This window comes from Corvus cornix, chromosome 1, assembly GCF_000738735.6.
Source record: "Corvus cornix cornix isolate S_Up_H32 chromosome 1, ASM73873v5, whole genome shotgun sequence".
In the NCBI taxonomy this organism is placed as follows: Eukaryota; Metazoa; Chordata; class Aves; order Passeriformes; family Corvidae; genus Corvus; species Corvus cornix.
This window is the reverse complement of record NC_046332.1, coordinates 76,651,775-76,673,944: the sequence shown is the minus strand read 5'-3', so window position 1 is coordinate 76,673,944 and position 22,170 is coordinate 76,651,775. Positions and strand designations below refer to the sequence as shown.

The 22,170-nt window shown below is 38.8% G+C and overlaps 1 protein-coding gene across 2 annotated transcripts in view; it reads left to right on the top strand.

Annotated features, from left to right (window-relative positions):
* Positions 1–19,139, top strand: part of ABCC4 (ATP binding cassette subfamily C member 4) — a 146,426-nt gene extending 127,287 nt beyond the window's left edge. Inside the window, exons 30-31 of one of the 2 annotated variants that reach the window (XM_039556795.1) lie at positions 9,701–9,835; positions 14,717–19,139. In XM_039556795.1, the coding sequence (XP_039412729.1) occupies positions 9,701–9,835; positions 14,717–14,824 (243 nt within the window). In that variant the 3' untranslated portion in view covers positions 14,825–19,139. The remainder of the gene's footprint in view (positions 1–9,700; positions 9,836–14,716) is intronic. The other variant, XM_039556857.1, reaches the window with a different exon arrangement.
* Positions 19,140–22,170: the final 3,031 nt, after the last annotated feature.

Genomic DNA, 22,170 nt, shown 5'->3' with positions numbered 1-22,170 from the left:
AGCAGAACTTGATCTAGTAATTAAAAACTGTCATTCAAATAGGAAGTTTTTGATGAGAGAATCATGGGAAGAGATTTGATTTTTTTATGGGAAAATCTGTTGTGGTTACATTCTGAAGTGACTAATATTCAGGGTAACAATACAACGCACTTCACAGCCAGATCTGAGTTGGTTTTTTTGGTCAATAGAAAATTACTTCCACGTCTTTCCGATAAGCCTCCCTACTTCCCATGTCTTTCCGGTACACCTCCCTCATTCGGTTATTCTCATTTTTCTGATGTTGTGTTTGCCATGGTGGAACATCTGGGTCTCATAAATCAGGCACCGTGTTTCCTGCACTGTAGACATCTACCTTCAGCAGAGCAATCAGTCCACCAAGAATAAGTAGAAACATCTTGGAATCAAAGAGAGAGATCCAGGTGGCCTGTGTGGTGAAAAGGGAGTCACCTACAGCTAGATAGAAAATGCTACCCAGCAGACAAGGTCTGAGCACTTGTCTCTCTCTGGAGTTCCAATATCGGACCCAGTCTTGCACATTAATGTCCTTCATCCATTGAAATGGAAATGAGACAATGGTGATGGACATCTAAGTGAACATGACAGTGATGGCCATACTGCCCTCCCTTGCCATGGGGATGACAGCATTCTTCTAGAAAGTGGAGAAATCTGTGCTCTGTCTGAAGAGGTCTGGATTCAATGCTCCCCATTCCCAGAAAAATGTTGTATCCTCTGTGTACCCAGGGCAGTCAGGTTAAACCCTTGCTTTTGAAGCATTGCATTGCCAGAAGTGCAAGAGTCATCAGAGAGTAACATGAGGGAGTCTGAATCTGCAGCCCAGTGAGAGGCAGAGGTCTTGTAGTGGGGAAGCCCCATCTGTCCTACTGATACTTTTATGTGAGCTTTCACTGCAGTGGCCCAGCTTCAGGTGAAGATGTGGAGAACATAGGAAGGTAGCGGTGGTACACTTAAATTAGTAATACTGAGTTAAAGTCAGAAGTGCTGTGGTCTGTTGACTCTTCTTTTGGTGGCTTTCTTTTTCACTTATTTAAGTACCACTGCTGGAAAATGAATGTGTTTTACAGTAAATCTCAACATTCTAGAGGGGAATTATGTTAAGTCGCAAGACACAGAATATGCGATCCTGGTTGTAGAACAGTTCTTTGGGAAAACTGTGTCCCACCATTGGTGTTGACTCTCTGGTCTTCAGGATGTCCATGTCAGAGTGTTTCCTTGGTGGAGAGCTACCTGCTATCAGACACAGCCCTCAAGTGCTTGGGATGTCTAAGAGAGGTCAATTGATGAGATCATAAATATTCCTGGAGCCTGGGATGATAGAATATGAAAATAACAGTTAAGTAGGACTACATTCAAAACTGTTGTTCAGTTCTTCAAAATTCTAAAGCAGGACAACTGCATGGGTTTAAAATGGGTAATTTTTTTGTTCTGTTACAGAAAGCTAAAAGGGGGTTTGACCCTTTATTTACCCAGTGTCTGGAGTGTGGTGAAATATTATTGGATATTATGCTCGTGCTATTGAAGTCTGTTCTGTTAGAGAATGTAAAAGGATTTTAATGGATTATAGTAGCTAGAATGAATGCCGAAGTTTTGCAACTAAGCATCTAATTGTTCATAAAAACCTTAGAGTATGTTGTGGGTCTGAATCCAGTAATCCACAGGAAAATTGCTACATTCATACTGGTGCACCTGCTATCATTATTCAAAAGGAACAAACACTAATAAAACTCCTTTTTTTGACTCAGCCTCTGTCTTGAATATATGGACAAAGGAATATTAGAACTAAATTTATTCTTGTTTTTATTCAGCCTAAGAAAGATCCCTGCTGAGTTCTGGGACCAAAGTCTCTTGAGTAAAGAAATGTGAAGATAAGAGTATAAAGGATACTCATAGAAGGGAACCTGCATGGAGAGCAGAGGGCCTGGAAACCGTTGGGTTTCTCTTTTCTTTTGTTAACTACAGACTTCCAGAGTTTCTGCAAGAGCTGAACATCTAGCAAATGATGTTTCAGAAATGGTCAGTTTTGTTTTGATTCTGAACAAAGGCAGTTTCCACTGTTCCCAGATCTTCTGAAACTGGGTTGATGTTTATCAAACCCCAAGAGAAAACAAGATCCGTCCATTTTCTTTCTTGAAATTTAATTGAATTCCACAAATATCACCAGTGAAGGCATTGCTTTCAAAGCTGAGTAATATATGCATCTTTACCATTAAGAGAAGATTGAGTACTAGTGTTTAGGCCATGTTTTGCATAAGATACTGAGCTATATGCCATGGTTGTGTATCAGAGCAAGTCTTGTCAGCTGGAACAGAGTGTCTGTGACAGTTGTAAATGTCACACCTGGCCTATCTGCCTCTAAAATCAAGTCAAAATCCCAAAGAGCTTGAAAATACTAGAGTTCTTGATTCTCTGCTAGTTTTAAGCCACACTTCTCCAAGACATGGGCGTCTCTGAGTTCTTAAAAGCTGCTCCCATTTCAAGAGGGCTGCCTGACAAGATTCTTCTTTTACCCAAATAAAACAACTAATCACTGAGGCAATACTTCAGGTGGAAGCATTCAGATGAAGAATTTGAATTTGAATTTCTGCAGGAAGTGAAGCCAATGTTTGATGAACCTTGATCTCTCATTCTGTCAGGCATTTGTGTGTGAATGTGTTTCCGTCAGGGTAAGAACAGGATGGTCATATCATGTTTCTTTAAAGACAATGGTATGGAATTTAGCCTGTACTAGAAATGCTAACACATCTTTAGAGAATGATTTTTGCTTGCTCAGAAATACAGTGTTACTGTTTAAAGGCAAATTAGCACAGGTCAGGCTGGTGGCTGATGCTCTGAGCAGAAGAGTTTCTGATAAGGTGAAGCTGTGCATGGCAGCTGAGCCACAAGTTCATTGTCATCAGAAACTGATAAAAACCAGGAGGACATGCTCAGTCATCTGCAACAATATTCCTTAACCTCTTGTAAGGTACAATATCCTTGTAGGTTAGCTACCTTTCTAAGACCCTCAAAAGCCTTATTAAAGAGTGGGATTTTTTTAAACTGCAATATATCTCATATCACTTCAGGGCTACATTTGAGCCATTCTGCAGTCCTGGTTGAGAAATGTGGCTTTACAGTGATGGAAACAGTCATCACTGATTGACCAAGGCAGAGTTTTGTCAGCACATGCGTGTTTTTGTCTGCTGTTGGTAAGCACTGGCACAAGGCCCCTTCTTACCCTCTAAGGCAGGGGTTGAACTTACACTGGTATATCAGATGTTTGGAGGTGAGGAAACTGTACAATACAAGACACATTTGCAATGTGTGGTTAAACAGACTTCTTCAATAAGACACAGAAGGAGTTCATATCGAGTGATTATCAGTAGAGTAAGTCTCATTACTACATATGTAATTGGTATTTTTTCCCCACAACATTCCATCCAGCTTACAGTGGCATGCCATCAGTTGGAGGAAAAGGAGGTTGATTTTTAAACCTCTGCAAGAAGCTTAAAGAAAACTGGCATGAAACAGTTTACCAGGCAGTGCTGCATGCTCAATTTCCCATAAGTTACAGCCAAAGAATAATTTCAGTTTAAAGAAATCCACTATTTCTGATTACAGAACAAGAGGTCTAAAGTTGCCTTTTCTGTGAAGTAGGGGATAAGGGGGTACATGTCAAATGCCAGTGACTAGTGAGTTTGGCATTGTTACAGCAAAGTTAAGCTCTGCTGAGGTGAATTATTTGGAAGATCTGAAAATAATAATTCAGATTATAAGAAGGTAGATTCCCAGGTGTGCTCTGCTCTGTTCATGTACATGAGACCTGAAATATACATTATTTGACACCAAATTTGTCTGCAGTTACTGGTAGAATAATTTGTATAAGAACCCTGAAGGAGCATGGGGAATGTTTTGAATAAACCTGAAGGCTTAAGAAAAATCATAACAAAAAACCCAAGAAAGAACTAAACAAAGCTCCACCACCAAAAATAAAATAAGAGAGCAGACTTTCAAAAGAAAACAAAAAAAAGAAAAAACCCTTTAAAATGGTTTCTGAGTTATACTTGTAGCCTTCTCAATGTGCTTCAGTGTTTGCAAACAAGTTTAGATAGGTTGATATTTATAAATGATTCTTCAGAGAAGTATGTGCATGTTTCTGATCTGTTTCGACAAACCACGATGAGACAGAAGAGACAGAACATGCTTGCATCTGAACTTAGTGCCAACTGGAGTACAGGCTGTGGACTCTTTCCCACAAAGCTATGTATTGTCTTGGATAAATATATTTCTTATAATATGATGTAACCAGAAGCATCTCCTGAATATTCTCCTCTTCCCAGGACTTTATTGAAGATCATCTTGATGTATGCTCTCTGAGGAAAACATTGTTCAAAGTTGTACTCCTAGCAGAGTTTTGGACTTTAATAATGATTTTGTTGTTTGGTGATGTCTTCTCCAAGTCTAAATTAAATCAGATGTATTCCCAAGGAGATAATTTCCTTGAATTATTTTCCTTTTGAATAGGAAATAAAAACATTTATGATCAACTCTTAAATGTCCCATTTCCCCTCTGGCTTTATGGTGAATATGAACGTGAATAAGAATACTGGTCATTCCTCAATAATAATTGAAATAAATTCCCATGCCCCCCTCCTCTGTTGCTGGACACTTCCAACCTTGGATTTTTTTTTCTCAGAATGTTTTATAACTATTGTTCTCTTGGTTTGTCTGCTTTTGTTGCTGAAAGTTAGAAAACACAGGATTTAGAACTTTCTTTTTGTATCTATGCATAGCTGTAAGTACATGGTGTTTGTTACAGCGTTTTAAAAGGCCCTTGTTTTTTCTCTCTCTGTGGCTAATGACTCTTCTTTTACATGTATTAATCCACAAAGAAGATTGTAAAATTCACTTACTAAATGAATGTTGGCTTCTCCAAAGTCCTGTGCAACAGAATAATATAGATTACCTGAGGAATCATCAAGGAGAAAAGGTCTTCTCCTGGCTCTGCTGCCTAGGTCTCTGCTGGAAACTCAACTATCTCGATGTAGTATCCTCATTCATTGTTTTGTTTCTCTCTTTTCATGGTGAAATGGATTTCCTGATTTCTTTTTCACTATTTTATGTTTTTGTTTTTGTCTTCCTTCCCCTGCTTTTTTGTCTTGGTTAATACATTAAATTATGAGGCTATGGAATGGAAATATTGCAAAGCTTGGGGGTTTTGGGAGGGACATAGGCAAAATGGGGATAGATACCCTGGTAGGTTACAGCTGAGGCAAAATGTAGTTCTCAAATCTTACCCAAATTTAGTTCAGCAGCATTTTTGCGGCATACTCCTGTGCTAGTTAGAGTTAACATAAACAACACATTTAAATGGCTAATAGTCTTTTCATGTTTGATATTGCAGGTCAAGATCAAATATTTATTTTCTGTTTCTCTGTCTTTCCCTCCCATATTTTAACTGTACTCTTCCTGTCTTATTCTGTGCCTCAAATATCGAACAAAATGCTGTTCAAAGCTATGTTGTCTTCTACCCATCATGGTTCTTAACCTTCTGGAAAGATCACAGCTCAGTCACTGGCCCCGACTATTCAACCAGAATGAAACATTAGATGGAGTAGATTTAGGTGGCATGTGAGGATTTTACTCAGGAAGAATACATCGTTTGAGCCCTGTTTGAACTTAAGATGTCTCTGTATTGCTGCTTGAGTAATGCTAATTTGGATAGCTGTAAGTAAAGATGCTTTCACCTTTCTCAGGGAGGTGAGCAAATTCCATTGAACAGCAATTTTCCTGCATGCTTTCTTTTGTATGATTGCCAGCAGCCAGTTTTGTAAATTTTGTACTGTTGGAATTACTCTTTCATATGAGAAAATCCTGTTGGAGTCATAAAGATGGTACTACAAAGGCAAGAACAGTGCAGGCAAGGTAAAGGAAGCTGCTAGTGCAAGAGGGTGGAGAATCTGGCCCTGGTTTGCATATGACCACTTTGGGTTTATATAACTCTTTTGTGTTTGTTTTGTTTTACTCTGGGCTGTCTTAAGTATTTCACAGGCAGTTAGCTCCCACAGAATGACAGAGTCTTTATTTTGTGTATTTTACAAAGAGTCAGAGCAAGGGGCTGAAAAGTTGAGTGATTTGTACAAAACCCCTCTCTCTCAATATCTGCACTGAAGTCTGTGACGAAATTCCAGTCTGATTCAGAGTCAAGTGCTCCTGTGTGTGTCCTCCATAATCTCCCTGCCGATCTGATTTCGCCAGCTACAAGCTTCTCTGGCTCTTCTGTATCAAGTTCCACTGGTACAACTGCCTTGGAACACATCTGGGTTCGATTCTCTTGTATTGTGCAGTGATAAGCGTTGCAAGTTGATCAGAAAATATGTGGCTGGTAAACACCAGATTCCTCCTTTCCTGAATGATTAGCTGGCTTTTTGAAGTCCTGGTGATTGTAATTTGGCTTGGAGTCAGTGAGTAAGAGTATGCAAAGCCTTAGCCAAAGTACCTATTTATTTATGTAAATCTTATCAGCACACATTTCTTCAAAGAAGAGTACCTATCTCTTTGTCTAAGCACTTTTTAATAAATATATAAATATATAAATGTATAACTACCAAATAAATCAGCTTAAACTTTCTCCATTGTCTCATAGATGACAGCAGTTAGTAGAAAGTGTTTTTCCTTGGTGAACAGGGTTTGTAGTGTTCCTGACTTGTAGGAATGATGTTGTCTGTTCAGTTGCATTCTTTATTTTTCATTTCAGATTTTTTAAACAAGTAACACAGCTTGTTTTTCCTATCGTTGTTCTGTCTATCTTCATAACACAAGTTTGGGTTTTATTCCCAAAGAAAGGTGACGAATAGGTTAATGATTTGTTTAAAATGTGGATGGAGTTTCTCCAGACAGAAATTGCTCGCTCTATGCGTTCATCTTCTGGACTTGCTTGTTTAAAACTTGTCAGGGAAGAAGAATTTTTTCCCTTTCCCCAGGTTCTCTGGAGGGGAAAAATTGTCTGTGTTTGTGGTTGTTTCAGATATTTGCAAAATGAATGTTAAAATTGCAATACTGCAGTAATATATATTTTTTTAAAACCCTCTACTTGACTATTGCAGCTCTTTACTAGTAAGAGACACATTTAGTGAAGATGCTTTTTGTTTCCTCTCTTGAGGAGTGGCTGCATTATCTAGTGCTGTGCTGAAAAAAGCTTTACTTAAAGGCAGCAGAGGTGTTCTACTGTGGCACCCTAATTTAAATGTTGAATTGTATATGATAATTCATTGCATTTTTAAGGAAGCTCTCCTTACCTATGACGTACTGTGGCTTAAAAAATATTGTGATAAAAATTAAATATTCAGAGTAAGTGGAATAGGACTAAGTACACTGAAAAGTCAGCGTGTTTGCAAGTATACTTCTGCAGGTGAAATACTGCATCTATTAAATGACTGTATGTTGTGCTGTGCAATATTACTAATATTTAAGATTTTTCCATGAGCACTTCCTTCAGCTGCAATTCCAGACAATACTGGAAATCACTTGCGAAGAAAATTCATTGTATAGGCTGGGTTCTCTAAGTTAAGAGCTTTTGAAAATAGCAAATAACTTCTTGTAGGTTTCTGTGCATACAGTTCATTAAATTAGATGTAATTATGCTGCTGTTTGTTGTCTTGAGTTATTTTCCATTCAAATGCCATGTACTTAATTGAACCGGAAGGGAAGGAGTGGGTCCCTTTTCCCTGGTGCCAGGTCTCTGGTGTCAGACAAATCGACAGGGATCTTGGCAGTGCTGTATTTTCACACTGGTGATCAGCTCAGCTGTGCCCCTTCCCTGTGGGTTTTGCCATTTACTGGGGTCCAGGCCACTTGGAGAACTGCTGGGCCCTTGGCTGTCAGGATCTTTGGTTTTGTGGAGCTGCACAGGCAGAGGACATGTTTGAAAGCTTCCTCATAGGACTCTGAATTTACCTCCTAACTTGTTGGAGGTTCTTCTTTCAAACAGAAGTTTGTACACTATTTTTGTTATTTTGGAAGTTGTCCTCACAATACCTTTTATTCATTTCTTTCCTGAAATCAACAGCTTCATTTTTTTAGATCTTCCTTTTTTTCTCATAACTATGTACACCACAGTTGTGGCTTGAGTTACGAGTCCTTCAAGTCCTTTTGTTGTGGCAATATCTTTGTCAATAGCATGCCATGTGTATTCAGTTTTTTATTTATATAAGAACAAAAATATTTTCTGAATTGTTTTCTCACATAAATTCTATCCCTTTTTTTAAAAACTCCATTACTCCTACTCATGGCAGAAAGTACTGAACTTGTGGACTAATATCCAAATCTCTTTCTTGAGTCAATACCATTAATTTATAAGCCAGTTAAGTATTTGAGTGCATTGCATTTGTCAATATTGACTTTTCCCTGCTATTGTGTTTCTCATTCTCCTAGGTTAGTTAGGTGTATCTGAACCTCTGGTCTGGACTTACCTGCACATTTTTGTGTCGTTCGCAGGTTTGTCACTTCTCTGATCCCTCCTTTTTCTGATGACTAACATAAGTAGCTACCACCTATGCCAGAACAATGTGGTTCCCACCAGTTCCTGCCTGTTCAGCTTTCTACAAAGAAAACTGCATTGTTTAATTCAAATCTCTTGTTTTCTGTCCAGGTGTTTGAAAAGCTTTGTTCTTTGTAGCACGGTTATTTAGTTACACCAGATACCTTTCAGGAAATCCATATAAACCATTTTTCCTTTCATTTTCTTCTGGTGCATTAAAAAATTGTATCAGATTTGTGATTGCTAAAACTGTGGAGAACAAATTCTACCTGTGATCTGTGTGTCTTCTTTTGTTTTAATGACTGTTTCAATTAAATTGCTGTCTTATCTCAAAATTTATAGGCTAGTTTAAAATTTCCTTGGATTAATCCTGTAAAGGCTTTTAAAAACGCAAGTTCAATATTTGCTGCCATGCAGTCCTTAAATGAAGTCACTGGTCTGAGAATATTTTCTTAGACGTTCACTCAGCTTACTCTTAATTTTTTTCCTCTATTTTTGACTGTGTATATCCTCTGTGATTTATTGGCTTAATGCTTACATAATTTCTCTGTTGTACTTTCCTTCTCCCTTTCTCTCTTTTTGGGTACCTGTGTCCATGGTGGCATCTCATCTTTTCTTTATGTGGGAAGAATAGGGTCAGGTTTAAATATCTTTCTAATACATAGTTGGCAAAAACTGATGCAAGAAATTGTTTATCTTTTCAGCAACACCCTCATTTTCTTTAATTACATCTTCACCTCTAATTCAAAAGACCTACTTATTCTCCTTTAACCATCTTGGTGGTTATTGCGTGGTTTTTACCCACAGCTGTTTACTTCAGAACCCATTTTGGACCTCTTTGTTTCCTTCTTACACAATGAATCTTATAATCTGCTTTGTTGGCTGCACAAACATTGTATTTCCATATTCTGCATAACTTTGCGTTGGATTCCTATAGGTGGAATAGCTGTAGGGCACTCTAAAATTGTACAACAGGTCTGTAAACTGAGAAAGTGCTGTACTAGTTTGAAGAGGACAGAATTCATTTTCAGGGTACAAAATTCATCTTAGCACTAAAAGTGCATTTATTTCCCCCTTGCCTATAGTTGCCTTCATTTGGTTTCTAGTCTGTAACATTTAGTTTTTAATTTTCTTATGTTAATACATTGGTTTCTGCTGATTTAACAGGTTTTAGATGCAGGAAGATTGAAAGAATATGGTGAACCTTACATTTTGCTGCAAGAACAAGACAGCTTGTTTTACAAAATGGTGCAACAAGTGGGCAAGACTGAAGCGGCTTCTCTGATTGAAACAGCAAAACGGGTAATTTTAGAAGAAGAGATAATTAAGTTTGTCTCTGCAGTTTGTTTATCTCAAGTTAGCATATTCAATGTTACAGTAAGCCTTCCGCTAAAGGATCTGTCAGTTTTGCAAGGCAAAGCCATAATTTTCCGTGGGATATACACAGACTTCCAAATACGTGTATTTATATACCCGAGTTGAAAGACCGGATTTCTTGCATCCTTTTGTGTGTACACAAAACAGTAACTGTAAATAACATAGGACATACTCACTCATGCTGGGCATTGCTCTTAACTTGCTGTAAAAAACACGCTAGGGCTGCAGGATCAAGCATTTATCTGTTATGTCTATATTTTTAAAAGGGTCCATCAGATTTTAGTTGGGCTTCAGTGCCTGTGACCGTACTGTGGTCCCTGAGGGTTTGATCACATTCCTACTGTTGTGCATTCCCTTACATCATTCTTGTACCCTGGCTCTCTGCTCTGCACACAAGATGAGCGGGGTTCAGTTAAGAAACAGCTGTTGAATGTTTTGTCGCCTCCTTGTTCCCTGCAAGTCTCTGTGCCTGATTTACTGCTTACTATTCAAATCCTACTCGGAGTATGGAATTATTAATGTAATTGTGGGCATTCCTCTGGCAATCAAAGTGTTTAAGAGACATCAGTGGATTAATTTTCATGATATGCCTGTGAGGTGAGGGTATATCATCTCCACTTTTCAGATGGAAGGCTGAAGCAGAGATAAGATAAAAAAGAATGACCTGTGATTGAGGAACTCTTTGACTAGCTTTGGCTTGCTTTCTTTTTCTTGATAATTTACCACACAGAATGTCCAGATCAAGATTTTATATCTCTCAGTGCCAACAAAGCTTCAGCATTGCTTCAGCTGAGATTTGTGCTCAGTTTGGCAGCAGCTTGCTTGGAACTCGTGTAACTTTGCTTTCAGCGTGCAAGTAAGGCACTGGTATTAACCAGGGAGCAGCAACCTAAGAGAGCCTTTTACAGGCAAAGCTCTTTAGCCTTCATGCTTTCCTTTCTTTAAGTTGCTGGATGTGTGGAGCAGAGCTAGGGGGACACAAAGTCTAAACTGTTACCTGGGGAAACAAAAGACCAATGGACAGGGAACAACACATAAAGACAGGAAACAAAATGGCAGGTGCCTGGCCGCTTTCCAGTAAAAAAATAGACACATTTCCAGCAAGTTGAAAAAAAATGAAAAACTGTGCTGTCATGGAGGCTGTGTGCTCATGTCTGGATGCTATTTTATTGGACTTTTTGAAGAGTAGAGAATAGGTTTGTGTCTGTTCATATTCTCAGATTCTAATTTTTTAAAGAGTTTTTCAAGTAAAGCATTGTAGCTAAGAGCATACACTATGAATTCTTGTGTGGTACAAATTGCAGAACTGAGGAAACAGCTTTGTCTTGAACTAAGATGTGTTATGAGTTCTGCTGTCCTCTTCCATTCAGCTGCAGTGTAGCTTCATTTATTTTCTTATTAGGAAAGAATGGGTTAGCCATGTTTCCTGTGGTATGTGCATGACAATCTGGAGGTTATATAAATGATGTTTAAAAGGGTAGCTTCAAATTCATATGACCATTGTTTGTCTGTAAAGTGAAGGCCAGCTTCCTAAGGCTTGATCTTTGGAAAGGCAAGAGGTGAGGCTGTCCAGCTGTCATCTGTAGAAATTTAGCTGTGTCATGCTGTCGCTCCTTCCTTCCCCAGAGCCCTCCCCAGTTGCACAATTGCATTCAAAGATGATTCAAAATGTATAAAAATAATTGCCTGATGTTACTTGCCCATACAGTCATCTGCAGTTACCACATCAATGTTATGTGATTTTGTACAGGAAGGGAAGAGATCCAGGAACCAGTCTCTGCTGAAATGTGGTTTGATGAAAAAGTTTGCTAACTCCCAGGCTAGAAGGCAGATACAAGCTTTAGCATCTGCCAAGAATGCAAAGCATGGTGCTTATCCACACTCGGCCCAAAAATACAGAAATCAAGAGACTGTATCTCCAGTCAGCAGCTACCCAGAAGCAGAGTTACAGTTCTTTCTGTTTGAAGGACTTGGACAGTTCAGGGGTTTTGTTATTGCTGTCCCTTGTGCTTCACGCATACTTCCAGAGAAGTTGCTTAGTCAGAAGAGCTGATTCCAATGGCTTTTCTTTTTACACTACTAAGTCCGTTGCATGTATTGCTGTTGTTTTCCCACATTCCTGCTGTGGTTACTAAGAACTGTTTTTGTGAAGAGCAGCTTTATTTCTGTTTTTGGAAAACAGCATGCTGCACATAAAAAGAAATGGTAATATGACATATATACATACTTCTCAAAAAGCATTACAGTGGGTTGCTAAGTAAAATGGTTTGGAATGTGGCTATGCTTTGGCAATGATTATTTGATTTATTGTGTTTTGGACATGAATCTTGATTTATTTCAGTATGGACCTGCACAACACAAACTTGTAGCAAAAACTTCTTTCAGAAAGCTGAAACTTTAAATGCATTTTCTGGAAAATTACGGATTTTGCATATATCCTTTAAGTGCAAATTAGGAGGTTTTTCTCCTGTATTTTTTGAAAAGCTTTGTTCTTTGTAGCAAGGTTATTTAGTTACACCAGATACACATCTTTAATTGGGAAGACTAACTTGTACGTATTTAAGAAACATCATTAAAAAAAAAAATCTCATGGGCCTCTTAGCAAAGCATTGCAAGAGTGAGCTATTGCTGGAACGTTAACTCAGGCTTCCAGATTGATCCATGTTGCTATTGTATGGCTCACTTGGTCACTCAGTATCCCCATTTTTCGTGCAAATATCAAAGAATAAACACAGGCACAACTCAAATTGGTGACCGCTGAGTATGTATTAAACAGCCTGTGAGCCTGATGGCAACTGAGTTAGGCTTGACATCGTGAGACTGTTTTTATCTTTGCTCAGTTTACAAGAAGCTGCTAGGAGAAAATCCTATGGGAAAGTGAGAAATAGTCATCAAGCAGTGAAAAAAGAAAAAAATAAAAGTGCTCAATTATTCAGATAAACAGAAGTTGGTGTGTTCTCCCTGCTCTTGGCAGCGTTGAGAGGGGCCTTTCTGCAGGCTTTGGTGGCATCAGGATATGGCTGGGTTTTTCTATCAGTCTGGTTTTGAGTACTTTGAGGAAAAAATAAGGGTTGTTTTATTTTACTTTAAAGCTATGACAGATGTGTAAATATTAAAATACTAGGTGTTATCTCACCTCAGTGATTACTTTTAAAAAGGTTGCAGCTCTGTTGGCAGTGGAAGAGACTTGTATAAAGACTTGGGCATTTAATATCTTGAGGGATTGGGCTCAGGGGAAGAATTGCAATGAGACAGTTGAAAAGCAGCTGCCATTTCATTACATCTCTAGTAATGTGCCAAGGTTTTCTATTAGCTTTCCATTAAAAAAAAAAATCACATTCAAAAGCTGCATTAAAAGTATGCCAAAGTTTTATGTTTTAAACCAGGAACGGGATGGGAATACTGAGGCTGCCGTCTGCAGCATGTGTGCAGTCAGCAGCCTCATTAACTTTCCTCTGTTGCATCCGATTGTGACTGGTTACTGAGGAATGCCTCTTAACAGGAGTCCCAATTCTTTTGTTGATTCAAATCAGACTTTAATATTCTTTGAAACTTGTGAAGATGCATATACCCTGTGTTAGTGAGTGTGCACAAAAGATGACAGTGGTACTTACTAGACCATTTTTGTAGAATGACTGTTTCTTTTTTATCCCATGTGTCTTATATATGTATTCATGTATATGAAAAGGACATTATTATCAAACAAACCAAACTTTGTTGACAACACACTTAAATATAAATTGCAGAAATGTTTCATAAGCTGTACTCAAAGCAGTCTGACTGTGAGACCTAACTCGTGACACGTGTCAGCTTCAGAAAGATAGTGTATTTTCTGTTTTTAAAGACTCAAACAAAACTTCTCACATTCTTCTTTGAAAAAAAATTGTATTTGAAGTCCTTTTTCACCCAAACACATTTTTAGATAAGAGCACACAAGTCTTGACATTATTTCATTTTGTTATGCGCATCTGTCAAGGAACAGAGATATGATACAGCTGCTAAAAACTGATGATTGTGGAACAGTGAAACTTGACAGCATTTCATTTCCTTTATGTTCTGATTATACATTTATCAGGAAACCTATATCTCCTCTAGTTGAGCTAGAAATTGGTAGAATTCAGGAACTCAAAGGCTTGGCAAAGAACTGTCCTATTATTTGGTATCATCTTACGTTTTAGAGAAGTTGCTTGGTTGGGTCATTGTTAAAGCTTTTGCTTCTTCTTTCATTATTGTGATTCACTATCCAGAGATCACATTTCTATAGGCCCTATAACTGCTCTGCAGCACAAATTAAACGCTGGGGTATTTCATACATATACTTCGAAGTTTCAATGGTTGTCAATCATAGTTTGTAAAATATAGGGATTACAACCTGATTTTAACATCCAAATCCATTGTGTTCATTTTATGTGTGAAAATGAGAAACCCTTGTGCAGACGCAAGATTTCACAGCTTCTTTGTCATCCTGTTTTTAATTTATCTCCATGTTTTGAGCTAGTAAAATGATTTTACTTATCAGTTTAATGTAAAGCGATAAAACGTATCTATTCATCTGAATTAACAAAATCTGAGGGGATCTACAGGTTCTGTGGGATTTTTCTCACATTTTGTTATAATGTAAGTTCATATAGTAATTCTACTAATTTTTCAGTGACATACGTTTACTGAATGCCACTAACCTGAAGTTCCCGTTGGGATTCCTTAAGGATACGTGTTTGTCTCTACTGTATTTATCTCCAGAAATATTGTTTGAAGCTAAATGGACTTTGGTGCATAATTACTCATGGAATCCAATATTTTTCCTAGGTATACTTCAGTAAGAATTACCCAGAAGTTGTTCAGAATGGTCAACTTGCTACAGACTCCTCCCTGGATCCTTCCTCAGGATTATGCATAACTGAGACTGCACTGTGATTCCTCATTGCCTTAACTGTTTTCTGTAGAATGTAAACCTAAGATCCTCTAAACTCAGTGACAACATTTGCAAGTGTTAACGGGAGAGGAAAGGGAGGGGGGGCAATTCTTTGCACTGGACATCCTTCCTATTTAATACTGAGAAGAAAATTTTTACTGTCCCTGTTTCTTTAATTTCAGTGCAATATGTTTTTCTTTCCAACTAATTATGTTTGTATTGCTAAGGAAATTACGCAGAATCAGCTTTTATTTGAAAGTTATGTGGTAGAGATCTCTTTTATTTAAACAGGTGCAGGACACCTAACAGGTCTAGTGTGCATATTTGGAGATTAGTAAAATAATTGGAATGTGTCCTTTTTTTTTTTAATAGAAATATTTTGAGAGCAAGCAAAACCAAATTTTTTTCACTGTCACTTTAGCATGACAGCTCTGTCTGAACAGCGGATTCGGTAGAGTGCAACTTACTTCTCTGGAGCAACTGTCTTTCTTCCTGTCACAAGTAGCTATGCAGTTTGGTAGGAAAAAAAACTTGAAGAAGCCAAAACCACTTTTTCATTTTGATAGAAAAGTACTATATACTTATTTTTTTGATAAACAGTTCAAATAATTCTGTTCAAGATGAATGTAAATATTGGTTTTATTTTGCTAAAATCCAAATGCTGAAAAATCAGTCTCAATCTTCCATACTTTAGAAGAAAATTACCACATTTGCACTGAAGAAATATTTAAATAATTTAACATACATTCCTCTTTTTACCCAGGTTATCAAAGAAAAAAGGTATTAAAATAACTTGAGGAAATGTTTGAATGACATGTCATTATACCTAAATACTGTGTAGTACAAAGTTATCTTCAACACAACACATTGAAATGTATACATTATTTGCATTTATTGTGCCTTAATATTTGTGCCTTCAAGCCAAAGCTGTAACTGCAGGGTACACAACAAATTCATTAGATATATGTTAAAAATATGTAACTTCAATATGTTTTAAAGTTTTGCATCAGGGGTTCTGTTGAACTTCAGCTGTTTGAAGTTACCATCCTGCCAGAACAGGTAGGAAAATACAACCTGTAGTTTTGAATGGCTGTTGCTGATAGAGAGGAATGCAGTGAGAGAGGGGTTCAATATTCATAAGTTATGTCTTGATTCAGCAAAGCACTTTAACACAAAGGCACTGTTCCCATGTTTAAAAAGTATATCAAGCAAGTGCTGTGCTGCTTCAGATTTTTTCAAATTTAGTGAGCTATTCTTTGAGGTCCAGTAGAAAATGCATCTATTCATCTCACTTTTTGAAGGGCACAGGAGGGACTAAAAGGCAACAGATTTCTTCAGGATGTGGAAAATATTGTGCTTTTTTAAAAATACTGAAGATGCTTGCTATTACCTTTGTAGTGCCAAACAAGTGTTATTTACCCAACGTTCATCCAGTGGTCTAAAAGTAAGGCAAACACAAATGTTTTTCATTTCAAGCAGTTCTACCAGAATATAATTGAGTCAAATACAAAGTTACTTCTTATTGAGAAGTAAATTGAGGCCAAAGCCTGTGCCTCAGCACTATCACTCATGTTGGATGTTTTCCTGCTTGGAGCCAGCCCAGTGGTGAGAGGTGAGAATCCTTGTTCCCCTGTTGCAGCAGCCTCCCTGCACTGGGGCTTGCTGTCCTGCTGTGAGATCCCAGGAGAGAGAGGATTGTGTCTGCAGTGCCACCAGCCAGCTTTCTGAGGGACAGGGGTGCTTTGGAGCTTGTGGAACAAGCATCAGGCATCTGTGCTTGCTGGTAACTTCCTCTTACATGGTTAGAAATCATTAGGGGGGAGTTAAAAAATGAGATGCTTTTGTCCCTATCGTTTTTTTTGGCAAGTCCTAACACTTCTCCTACAGTGTGTAGCACCTTACACTGTAACAAGTTCCACTGAGATCAGTGGAGCTGAACTTCACACAGTGCTGTGCAACAGGAGACTTGTGCTACATCTGGTGATGAATATCAGCCAGCCAGGGGCAGCTAGCAGCCACCAAGCCACGTGGCACAGATGTGCTCTTGTAAGCAGTGCTTATGGCAGATTCTTCTGAGAACACATCAGCCACATCCACTTTTTATATTGCTTGGCCCTTCTCTGAGCTCCTGCAGTCCACTTAACACAGTGTCCTAGCATATAGTTACCATCCTGTGTGTTCTGTGGCTTGCATTCGTGAATAGTGGCAAGAATTCTGAAGCAATAAAATTCATGAGTAGTGGCTGCATTACACAGGTATGTGAAGATGTGAGGTCTAAATGTGTAAAGTCATGTTGGATAGTGCTGGGGGACTGTGTAGCATAAAGGAAGTTCCACCTCATGGCCTTGTCCATAACTGCCTTTTTGGCAAGGATCCATGGATCCATGTCCAAACTCTGCTTAAGCTTTGCCGTGGAAGGACCTGGTTGGAGTGGTGTAAAACAGAGCTAGGGTGAGCTGACCAGTAAGGCAGTGCACTTCATGGAGTTGGGAGTTTGAGGTCCTTTGTTCATCTTTTTTGAGCAGTGTGAATATATTCAGAATCTGTGTTTTACAATATGGAATTCTTCTTATTCCTGAACAGCTAGTTCTTACAAAAGAGGAACTGTGAGGTATAATACAGAGACTTTTAAATAATTTCAGAGACTAGTAAGTTCTCCTGGCCATACAAAAAACCTTGAGTTTATATTTTTTTATCAGACCCAAGGAGATCTGCATGCGTAAACCAAGGGTATAATTACAGTTTTAGTTCATTTCAGCTCTGAAATGAATCTATGGTAAGTTATATTTCAGAGCAGAACTCCAAAACGCTGGCTGCTGCAGAGTCACTGGTATGAGACCCTGACAGATCTAGCTATCAGTCTATAAGCTAGAATTAATTTGATCCTGTAGCTTTTTGAATGTGCACAAAAATGTTAGGTATCTCTGAAAATGCTGATTCTGCTTCTTCACGTGTTTTGGCAGGACACTGCTCGCTGTAGGTATCAAATATCAATATAAGACAAAACAAATTTTTTACAAAATCACACTCAAATTCCATAAATTGCTGAGTAGAACAACTGATAGCAAGTCATTCATGTCTGTCATGGGCATTATTTCATCTTTTTGGTTTAAAGCAACAAAAATATTTTATTCAGGAAATTGGTTTTTAGATTCTTTTGTTGGTATTGTTGATAGCTGTTTTGTTCAGATGCTGATTAAGATTGACTGACCCATTTCATTTCAGTGGGGTAAAAACGTGCAGTGTACCTGAATGGCAGAATTCAGATTGCGGGAAGAAAAAGGCCTTCGTGTGGTGAAAGTCTTCGTCTGTTAAATGAATACAATATCTTACCAGCAAGGTGTTTTATGTTTCCTAATAAAGAAAAATTTAAATAGTTTTAAACTTCCACTTTGAAAAATGTTGTGCTTTATTTGGAAATAGCAAAGCAGGTTACTCTTAAGTTGCATTCCTTATTGGGGATCTTGGAAAAAGAACTCAGTCTCCGGAGTTATTCAAGCCTTCAAAATATTTCTTCGCCATGAGGTGCCTTAAAGTATTCCAGAGTCTTATTTCTAATAAATACAATTTTATACAGTAATACGGAAAATCATCAGTTACAGAACTGTTGTTACTTTGGTGTAAAAATCTAGGAACAGCCTCTACTTCCGATCTCAAGAATTGTTTTTCACGCATTTGTTTTGGTATGTCTTTGCTCCTTCTCAGAAGACCACTGTGAGCCAACAAAGCATGTTGGCATTTTCAAAGCCACAGTTCACCAGGATAGGCTATTTCATATTTTGCTTATTTGCTTAAGGACAAAAATTCTCTTTAGTGAACTGCACCATTTTCCAGATGGGCATAATTTTCCATGATACCATTTGTATTGCCCTTTGGAAGAGGGAGGACCTTCTGGGCAGCATCAGTAATCTGGTTGCTTAAGTAATGTTGATAGTTTCTCTTAGCCTTCCCAATACATGTGTGAAATAAGATTGCAAAAAGAATCGGAAGAAATGCTGCTTTTTTTGTTAATATGACCCTTTGAAATATCTCACTTCAAAGTTTGCCTCTTTTTTTGGAGGGGAGAAGAAAGACTTGAAATCACTTCTTTCATGTGATGGTGATGAGCATAACAGTTTTGCAGAAGATGTGGCTTTCTGTGTATGTTTTACATTGTGTAACAGTGCGCTGCTTTTTCATCGTTTTAACTCTGGGTTTGGTTTGGTTTGGTTCTTGCATTTGTTGTAATAATTTGATTTTGGTATTGCTATGGAATTATCTCTTTTGTGGACGTTCACGTGGCAACTGCTGTCATACAATAAAAGGCATTTCTCAGAAGCCTGCCTAAGTCTGTTGTCATTGCAGATGTGTGGCTGAAGGCAGAAGTTATGGGCTGAGCTAAGTTGGGACATGCCTGACATCTCCAAACACCTCTCGGTGGCATTGGTAGCCCCAAGAGCCAAAAATCCTCTACTTGGAGGTACAAAACACAGTAATACATGCCAGCTTGGTTTTTCCAGGTGTCTTCAGTCTGAGATCTCTCAGATCACATTACCAAGATTTTTGCTTTAATTGCTAAAAAGTATTGCAAATGGATTTTTAAAAATTGTGATGGAAGACTCACTAAAGTTGAACCAGTGCAGACGGAGTATGGTCTGTGTTTGAACCAGCTGGCAGGCTCACGGGGCTGGACAGTGGAAATGTGGAAGGTCAGTGGACAGAAGTGAGGTGGGTTAGCAGCGTAACTCCAAAATCTGGTGTTACCTCTTAGTCTTGTATTTCTGTCTGATGACTTTGTTGTTTGATTTAGCAAGACACTCAAATGGTTTCTTCTGAAAACCATGCAAAATTCCTCCCTATGTCTTCCAGCTGTCTCAAGTACTTCACTCTGCTATTTTGATGCAGGTTTTTTAGTCCAGGATGTATTGTGCATTTTTCAATAATCCCCCAGTGCAGCAAGTTGCAGGACCTGGTGCAATATGAATTGTCACCTGTTCTTTTATACCATGGAATATGCGTTAAGAATTTCTCGTGTTTGTACCAAAAGTCTACCTCACAACCACTATGCAGCTGTCTTGGTTTGCCTCTAAGTGAGTTTGGCTTGGGTTGTCACAGCTCAAGTCACCTGTGGGATGGGCAATATCCACCTGGAGCTATATCCTCCCAGAGCAAGCACTTACCAAATGCATGTGCTCCCATGTTAATACAGCAGTTCTCTTTTAGAAGTGGAAGAGGGAGATTTGTTCCCTTGCCTGAAGGAGAGCTGCTGCAAAGTAGCAAAGCCAAAGATGCTTTTTAGGAATCTGCTCACAAAACAAGCATGAATTTCACAAACTCGGTGTTTAAAGCTGGTTCATGGATTTGGAGCACTATTAATGTACAGAAAATCAGGGCCATACTCTGATGTATGAAATCAGATTTTCACTGTCTGCACCTTGGCACTACTTAACTCCTAAATTGGCCTGGAATCAATAGCTTCATCTGTTTTGAGATACAAAATTCCCTATGGATCTTAGCCACGGATCCAGCACATGCTGAAAAGTACAATAACCTTGAGGAGAAATTGGAGGTAGTCCCACTGCCATTCAGGAGCCAGGGCACATCCTACTTTTAAGTTGCTGGGCTCAACACAGAGGACTGGGATCATATTTGATTTCTTCAAACACTGGAGTTAAAACGTGCACCAGAGCTCTTGCCCCTCTCCTGCATGGGATACCCTGGTTTTTTAGAGCATACTTTTGGGTGTTGTAGGCTTTTCTTAGACTGAGCTGCTTGGATGTTCTCATCTAGTGCATGACTGAAACATAATATTGAGGATCTTTTTGACGGGACTGTTTGCCATGAGTGAATGATGTGGGGGATTGTTTCCACCGGGGCAAAGGAAAATCCTAGATTCAAGTCCAAGTTCCAGGGAGTACTTATGCCTTTTATTCAATGATCATCTGTAGAAACACCAGGAGGAGCTGGGGCTTCTATTCCGTTCTGTCAGCATAGCTAGGATGTCGCTGGTCAGCAGGATCCATTTGCTTATGTTAACCTGCTCTATGGCCCCAGTGGGGCAGTGGTGGCCCAGGCTGCAGCTGCTGCCACACAGGTCTGACAGGTCTGCTCTTTGCAGTCAGTGCTTCAGCTGTTGGGCAGCTCTACCAAAGCAAACTCACTTCTCCTGCCTCCCCAAGGACGCTGTTGCCCTGAGCACCATCACTACCATGTGGAGCTCTGCTCCGGATGGGATACTCTCTGTGCCCCGCTGTTCCTACTGCAGCTGCTCCTTCTCCAGTATACAGGCAGTGAGTCTCCCTATAGACCAAGCTGTTCTTGGAATCAATAAAGCTCCTAACAGAAGGGCTCTGGAATACTAGCTGAAGTTTCTGCTTTCACTATACCCAGAGGAAAGAGCTCCCAGTTTATGCAGTTCAAATCACTGTGTTGCAGCCAAGGGGATATGTATCACCTGCTCACACTGACATCTGAATATGGTGCCTGAAGTATGGCTGGTGGATTGTGTCAGGCACATGAGACTTACAAAGAGCTATGGTGCCTATTTCTTTTTTTTTTTTCCTCCCTTTTTCTCTCTCTCTGTTTTTCAGTTTTGGATATTTGCTATGGGGAATTAAAGTGAGGTGGAACAGTGAAAAATAGTTCCCTTTGTTTAATTCCAGTAACCTTTGTACCTCACAGTTCAAGCACAGATAGTAAATAAAGGGAGGAGTTATTTATCCTGAGTATCCTGAAAAAAGCAAATCTTTCTAGTGTTCATGCCAGCTGACCTTCATGGAGCTCTCTATTTTCCAGGAAAGGACCATAATTATCTTATGGCATTAAATTGAGTTGGGTGGGAAATGCAGCCTCAAATTTATTAGTCAAAGTTTCAATGTCAACAAGAGCTTGTTCTTGAATATTACAGGCCTAGATTTTCTTTTCAATGTAAGTGCCAAGCATGAATAGGACAAGTGAGTGCTGTTGAACTGTCTCTTGAAAACATTGCCAGGATACCAAAAAAGAGGATTTCTCCCCCTCCCTGCCCAGCTGAGAGGATTTTTCCTCATTCTGTACCAGCAGGAAGGCAGCATTGTACCAAGAATATGGACCGCTCTGTGTTTTGGTTGATTTAACATGTATGCACTTTTGCAGAGTAGTGATTTCCTTGAGTGGAGTTATGCAAGTAATTCACCGTGAGTCATTCATGCAGTGAATTAAGTGCCTCTTCCCACAACCAGGTCGTCTCCTGACAATCTTTTTTTTTTTTTTTTTCTGGAATTACTCAACAAATCCGTTTGCAATTACTTTTAAGCATTCTGTGTAGATCACACATTTATGTATGTGGCTAATGTTTGTTGATTTTTTTTGAGTCATATTCATAATACAT